This window comes from Gracilinanus agilis, unplaced genomic scaffold, assembly GCF_016433145.1.
Source record: "Gracilinanus agilis isolate LMUSP501 unplaced genomic scaffold, AgileGrace unplaced_scaffold48212, whole genome shotgun sequence".
Taxonomy (NCBI): Eukaryota; Metazoa; Chordata; class Mammalia; order Didelphimorphia; family Didelphidae; genus Gracilinanus; species Gracilinanus agilis.
Window position 1 is genome coordinate 3217 of NW_025382703.1, and position 8037 is coordinate 11253.

The 8037-nt window shown below is 38.1% G+C and overlaps 1 protein-coding gene across 1 annotated transcript; it reads right to left on the reverse strand.

The window, feature by feature from the left end:
- Window positions 1-6575: 6575 nt before the first annotated feature.
- LOC123255538 (vomeronasal type-1 receptor 1-like) lies at window positions 6576-7486 on the reverse strand (the record flags this gene model as incomplete). The annotated part of the gene is made up of 1 exon (XM_044684311.1): window positions 6576-7486. A coding segment is annotated over exon 1 (911 nt), but the record flags the coding sequence as incomplete, so codon positions are not given.
- Window positions 7487-8037: the final 551 nt, after the last annotated feature.

Below are 8037 nucleotides of genomic sequence, written 5' to 3' on the forward strand. Positions count from 1 at the left end.
CCTCTTTTTGTTTTTAAAGGCCTTATGAATTCCCTCCCCCTTCTCCCCTCCCTTTTTTTGACCTTCCCACTCCCCTGCTCCCCTTGGTTTATCCCTTCCAACTTTCTCAGAAGGGTTAGATAAGAGTTTTATGTCCCAATGGATAGTACAACTACTCTTCCCTCTCCGGGTTGATTACACTTAGAGTAAGGTTTGATTATTACCTCTTAATGCTCTCTTCCTCTCCTTTTTATAATAGTATTTGTCCCCTCTCCCTCCCATGCCCTCTTTGTGTGTAATAGAATATCCTATTTTCTTATTCACTCAAGTTTCTCTTGGTGTCCCCTGCTATTCACCCCCTCTTTCCCATCCCCCATGTCATCTTAGATTATTTAGTGTTCCACCCTCACCCTGTGAATTATTCTTCTGATTACTATAATAGTGAATATTATAATAGTGAATAGAGTTAACTACAGAGAATTATACATAACGTTTCTCTACATAGGAATACAGATAATTAGATCTCACTGAGGCCCTTAAAAAGGCAAATTTAAAAATTATAAGTTTTCTTTCTTTCCCCTCTGTATCTTATTTACCTTTTAATGTTTCTCTCGATTTCTGTGGTTGGATATCAAACTTTCCATTTAGCCCTGGTCTTTTCTGTGCAAATACCTGGAATTCTTCAATTTTGTTGAATGCCCATACTTACCCCTGGAAATATATAGTCAATTTTGATGGGTAGTTGATCCATGGTTGCAGGCCCAGCTCTCTTGCCTTTCTGAATATTGTATTCCAAGCCTTACGGTCTTTTAGCGTGGAGGCTGCCAGATCCTGTTTGATCCTGATTGGTGCTCCTTGATATTTGAATTGTTTCTTTCTGGCTTCTTGTAAGATTCTTTCCTTTGCTTGGAAACTCTTGAATTTGGCAATTAAATTTCTGGGAGTTGTCCTTTCTTGATTGAATGTCACAGGTGTTCTATGAATCCTTTCAATGTCTATATTGCCCTCTTGTTGTAGGACTTCAGGGCAATTTTGCTGAATTATTTCTGTTAGTATGGAGTCCAGGTTTCTATTAAGTTCTGGTTTTTCTGGAAGACCAATTATTCTCAAATTGTCTCTTCTAGACCGGTTTTCTTGGTCTGTCACTCTCTCATTGAGATATTTCATGTTTCCTTCAATTTTTTCAGTCTTTTGACTTTGTTTTATTTGTTCTTGTTGTCTTGAGAGATCATTAGCTTCTAGCTGCTCAATTCTAGCCTTTAGGGACTGGTTTTCAGCTATAATCTTTCGGTTTTCGACTATGATCTTTTTGTTTTCAGCTATGATCTTTTGGTTTTCTTTTTCAATCTGGTTCAATTTGGTTTTCAGTTCATTTGATTTCTGAGCCTCACTTTCCAATTGCAAGATTCTACCTTTTAAACTGTTATTTTCTTGCCAGATCTCTTCCATTTTCCTCAAAATCTCAGTTTTGAACTCTTCCATAGCTTGTGAACCATTTTCCTTATTTGAGGTGGGTCCGGATGCTTGTTTGTTCTCCTCCTCCGTTTGCTCTGTTGTCTGGATTTTCTCTGTGTAAAAGTTGTCGAGTGTTAAAGACTGTTTTTCTTGTTGTTAATCTTTTTCTTCTGAACTTCCTGAGACTGGGTAGCCATCATTAGCCCAGCAGCTTCTCAGCTTTATCCTCTCGCTAAAGGTCTGTCCGTGGTCTTTTGGCTACTGAGGTCTGGTTCTTTCCAAGGTCAAGCCCCCTGGTGAATCCCCTTGCTCGATCCTCTGCCAGAGGTTCCTTTACCAGTCTCATGGTGCTGCTTCCACAGTCGTATACCCGTCTGCTCTGGTTCAGCACTCAGGGTTTCAGAGCTTTAGCTTGTGGCTGTGTCTGCCTCCACCCACGCCTCCGCCCACGCCTGAGCTCTGAGCCTGCCTGAGCTCTGCTCCCGCGCTCTGCGTCCTGCGCCCTCGCTCAGGTTTTGCCTGCGTTCTTTGGCTTTTTGGGGTCCCAAATCTTGCTGCTCTCAGGAACAGGCCCTGGAGCTGCCAATGACTTGATGGGTGCCCCAAACTTGCTCTATTTCTTTTTAGCTGGCTTTGGCGCTATAGATGTTGTGTGTGGAGGGGTTGGGGGTGGGGTGGTTGCTCAGCCCCCCATTTAGTGAGAGCTGTTTCACCCCTTTATAGCATGGAAATGTCCCGATTCCACGTACCTTCCATGCTGCACCCTGTTGTGGGGTTCCTCCGTTCGTCTGGACTTGTTTTTATGTCCCCTTGAGGAGTCTTGTGTGTTTTGGTCAGGAGAGGTTAAGAGCTGCTTCTTACTCTGCCGCCATCTTAACCCGGAACCATTGCTACCATTTTTTTATATCATGTTACAAATTATTATAAATGTCCACTTGTACATTGAAATGGTTTCAATTTACACTTATCTAATTGATTGTGATTAAAAATATATTTTTCACATGACCATAGATAGCTGTTTTCTTGTTCAGAAAACTGCTTGTTTGTAGCCTTTGATTAAATGTAATTTCTATTATTTTTATTGATTTTAATTAGTTTCATTTGTTTTTGAAAAATAAGGCATCTATCAGGAAAATAAAAACTTTAATATAATTTCCTCCTATTTCCTTTTTTCCTTCTAATCTCATCATCATTTGAACTTTTTGGGAGGTCACAAATCTTTTTTTCCTTTTATTTTATGAAATTAACATTACATTTTATTACACTTGATTTTCTTAATCTCTGAATTGATCATAAATTCTTCCCTTTTATGGATACAGCATGTAAAGTTTTCAATATTCCCTTAATTTGCTTACATCACCTTAATGTCTAAATGATATACTAATTTTGAATTATTTTATATGGTATGAGATACTGATATAGAGCTGGTCACTGCCAAACAGTTTTCCAGTTTGTCCAGGAATTTTTCTCAGCTAATAAGAGTTCTTGCAAAAAAGAAAGCTTGGCTCTTTGGGTTTTTCAAATATGGCTTTATTATGATTATTTGCTTTCGTGTAATGAATACATAATCTATTCTAATGATTAACCATTAGAATAATTTCTAATTTTCATGACTATTCCTTCATAATATACTTTGAAATCTGATAGTATTACTGCAAGAAGGTGGGATTATCTTTGAGATTTAAAGGAAGACAAAGAGATTTGTACTTTAAGTATGGTGCAGGGAAGATTCTAGACTTTGGGGACAGGTAGGGGAAATGCCAGGATCAGAGCCAAGAAATGTTTTTGTTAAAGGATCAGAGAAGAAACCAATGTTATTTTATTGAAGAGGTTGTATAAGGAAGTAATGTGTAAGAAGAAGAATCTAAGTGTAGAAGGGAGCTAGACTGCAAAGGGCTTTGAGTAGAGTACATTGTATTTGTTCTTGGAGACAAAAGGAAGCTACAAGAGTAGGGGGAGTCACATGATGTGATGGAGAATTTTTAGATCTCTTAAGTGGCTAATTGAAGGATGGTTTGGAATGGGACAAGAATTGAGACAGAAAGACCCAACATCACACTACTGCATTAATCTAGGAATGAGTTGATGATGGTCTCCACTAGACAGGTGGAAGTTTGAGAGGAGAGAAGTGAGTATATTAAATAGATGTGGTTAAGGGAAAATGAACAAACCCTGACAAGAGATTCAATATGGGAGAGTGAGAGATCATCAGGAATGCATGTTAACTCCTATGTTTTGAGGATGAGAGACTAAGATAATATTGTCCTCTACAGTAATAGGGAATGTAGAGGAGAGTAAAAGTGTTATTGGGAAAATGAAAGCATTTCATTTTTGTACACTTTCAATATAAAAAATCTACTGGTCAACCATTTTCAGATATCTGGAATGCAGTTGAGGATTTGAGACAGGAGGTCAGGAGAGATACAAAATCAGGATGAAGAGATCTGAAAATCATTAGAATAGAGAAGGTAATTAAATCAATGGGAACTAAGGAGGTGTCCAAGTGAAGTAATTTAGAGAAGAAGAGAACAGTGCTCAGGATAGAATGCTGGGGGAATCTACATTTAGAGAATAAGATTTGGAGCCAAGTCCTTTAAAGGAGACAAAAAATGATCAGAGAGGTAATAGGAAACCTATTACATCATGTCACCCTGAAAACCTAGAGAGAAGAGAGCACCAAGTTGTAGGGTGTGAACAACAGTGTTAGAAACTCTAGGGAGGTAATTGAGAATGAAGACTGAGATAAGTCCAGTGGATTTGCAAACTAAAGGATCATTCTGAATTTTGGAGAAAGCAGTTTTGGTGGAATGATAATATTGGAAGGTATGTTGTAAGGGGTTCAGAAGAGAGTGAGAGGAGAAAGATGGGAATACCTAGGTTTTATTCATGGTCACAATAATACCTACTAATACTCTTGATTGTTGTTTAACCTGTAGCTCTTTTTGAATTTATACTTGAGATAATAGGCTTCAATATTTATTCTTTTCAATGAATTTGTCTCCTGTGAGATCCTAGGTGTTTCCCTTCTTATTATTATTTGTATTTTCTCTCTATGATATATAGCAGTGATTCATAAAGTGGGTGCCACTACCCCCTGGTGGGTGCTACAGCGATCCAGGGGAGCAGTGGTGGCCACAGGTGCATTTGGAGGCAGTGAATAACTGTAAGGGGGTGGTGATAGTATGTCACAGGGGGCTCTAAGTAATATTTTTTTCTGGAAAGGGTGCGGTAGGCCAAAACATTTTGGCAAACACTGGTATGTAGCTTTGAGGATATGCATACACATTCTCCTTTGTCCCATATTCTTTTTAATTGAAAATGTCTTTAATTAGATTTTCAAAATACTTTGCTAATATATTCTTATTGTATTTTTTCATCTGAGGCTATCTATTTGGGGCCACCTGAGTCCTAGTTTGGTCCTCTATTCTCCACAGTTGTGTGTTCCATAAATTCTCTTTATTAGTTTATTTCATGAAAATCCAATAACAACATGAAACCTCATGATGAATATTTTATAAACTAGTTTGATCTTCCCTTAATACTGAGAACAATTCCTGGAATGCAACTAGGTGGTGCAGGGGATAGTGGGTTCTGCCTGGTGTAAGGCAGACTTCTGTTCCTGATTTCATATGTGACCTCAGAATCTTCTTAGTTTTGTGACCCTGGGTAAATCACTTAATTATGCTTGTTTCTATTTCCTCTTCTGGAGAAGAAAATGTTAAACTACTATAGTAGCTTCATTTATAAAACCCCAAATGACATCCTAATTGAAAAAAAAAACATGGAAGAAAACCCAGAAATTGATAATGCTTATTCTATCTTACAAAGAGTAAGTTCCTAGTTGGCAACTTGATAGAAGAGGTTAAATTACCAGTATTACAAGGGAAAGCACCTCTACCTGGGGAGGATCAGAGAACACTTGCCTAGGCATAAACTGACATGATATCTTGAAAATAAGGCTTTGACTGGATAAGTGGAATGGTATAAAAAGGGTATGAGATTAGTATCACACAACTCTAAGGAAATTCCACACTTTTATCCCCCCACCCCTAAATGTTTGTTCTTTAGAGGTAAATTCAGGTTCATTGGAATTTTTCATGATCTACCAAATATAGAAAGCAGTTAAAATTGAGAAAGTAATTGTCTCTTCATGATCAATTAATCCTGCTTCTAACTTTGAGGAATATTTCACGTGATTGGCTTTGCTGGTATTCAATGTTCCTTCCAGTTGAAACATTTCAAGTCTGTATGCCTTATATAGGCATTCTGTTTTTATTTGTACTTCAGGGAGATAGAAGTTATCTTTCAGTGAAGTGTGAAAGGGAATTCTTTATTCTCTTTGCATATTTTGAGTTAATCAATCAAAGGGACCCCTACTTGACCCCTACTTTAGACTTTGTTAGCCATTAAGTAAGAGAATTCACAAGTCACTTACTTGGAGAGCTCAACCAGTTTTAATCCAATCAAAGAGAAACTCATGAATCCTTTCATAAAAGTTGAAACCTTTAGAGAATGAGAGCTGGATCTCAAAACCACCACACCCTTAGACAGTGCTAGACAATTTGAAAGCTGTGATTGGTCCCTGAGGAGAGGGGAAGGGAAAGGAAGTGATATGAGAAAAGGACTATAAAAATTCCTGAATATCTTTGGCTTGGGTCTTAGGCCTGAATCTTGGGCTTATAGGATATTGGACTAGGAATGTGGCTTGGAGCTACAAGTTGGAACTTCAACCTGGGACTCTGGCTCTTGGACTGCTTCTGGTAAAAATGCTTCTGTATCTTCTCCTTTGGAGCTTCACTTGGGTGAGTCAGAAGCTGATCCTCCTTTCCTGGCTTCCAGAGAGATTAGTTGTGGAGAGGCCTTCCCTGTTAGAGGAGGCCACATGGGTGGAGCCCCTTTTTAATTCACCACTGGGTCCTCTGGCTGAGGATTAACAATCCCTCTGGGCTGACCTATGGACCAGAGCAACATTTAGGGTGATGGGCTAAACATCTTCTCTACCCTGTTTTAGATTTCTCTACTTTTACTCCTTCCACCTTTTTGTAAGTAAAACTACCAAAAGTCATTTTGGCTTGAGCTATAATATTTTTAAAAAGGTAAACACAGTATTATCTTAAAATTCTCATATATTTAGTCAAAGCCTAAATTTTAATTCCTTACAGAGCACAAACCTGGGAATCTGTTTATCAACACTGATCAGAAGAAAAGGGCTGAGTGTTGGATATCCCAGAGAGAGAAAGACTGAGGTTTGTATAATCCAAGTGGCTGAGTATTTAAAATAGGACATATACAGCATAAAAATGGGACTGAATACATTAAACAAAACAAAGGTGCTCACTAGAAGCACAATTGCTTGAGTGGCTCTGATTTCAGCGGATATTTTTATCGACCGACTATTATTATGAATATGATTGACATGCCTCTTGTGTCTGTACAGTATTACAACCATGTAGACACTAGAACAAGTCATGAAACACAGAAAGAAAGAATCATTAACAAATGAAAAGATTCTAATTTTTACGTGATTCTCATTATTTATATTTAGGATCCTATATCCAGTATTACATCCATATTTACTGTCTGTGCTATTTTGGGGGTTAATTTGGAGGAAAAATACCATCACATTTAGAAGTAGATTGAATACCCAACATAGAAGAATGCACTGAGTAATGCATTTTAGTGCTCTGATTTTGAGCTGTGCCCATCTGGAGTTGTAGGGACTAATAGTGATGGCCTGGAAGGCACTCAAGAGACAGGTGCTATCTAGGGAGAGACCTCGACCTATTGCCTGCCAATATGTTACGATTCTAATTCCCAGCTCTTCCAGTAAACATTTGACCCTTGAAATCCTTGTTATAGTGGGTATTCCCCCAAAGAGAAGAAATATAGCATTGGAAAAGGCCAAATGGGTGATAATTAGGTTTTTAGGTTTTGTCCTATGAGTAATGAGGAAATTATAGATGTTTCGGAATAGGAAGACACAGTTCCATAGAAATCCAACTCCAGTTATTTGCATGTATATGATTCCCAGAATTTCATCATAAGTCATCATTCCCTTGCTGTCTTGTGAAAATGATTTGCTGTCAAACTCAATGTGACCTATAGAGAAACACAGGATGTTATCATCATTATTTACTAAAATCTCATTGAAATTCACTTACCTTCTGATCTCTCATATGAGCAACAAAAAGCTTCTCCAAAAGAAAGTAATGCTTTGCTACTGAACCACAAATTTCTCGTCTTGGATACATTTTTAAAAAATATATCATTTCTTCTTTCCCAATGTGTGAATGTCCATGGATATGTAGAGTATAAATATGAAAAATAATTATGACTGAAATAAATATATAAATTAGTATTTTAATTAAAGCCATGCTGATAAAGTTATTAGACCACGCGCTTGTCAGAATTCAAAACCGCTGCCCTCGCCATTATTGTCTCCTGTCTCCTCCTGAGTCTGCTGGCCAAGAGAGCACTCCCTCCTAACCCAGGAGATTTAAACTCTTCTCTGCGTCGAGACGTAGGCCTCCCCACGCCCAAAGAACCGGAACCGGAAACCCGTTGGACCACGGGAAATGTAGTTTGATAATTTTCCCGTGTCCA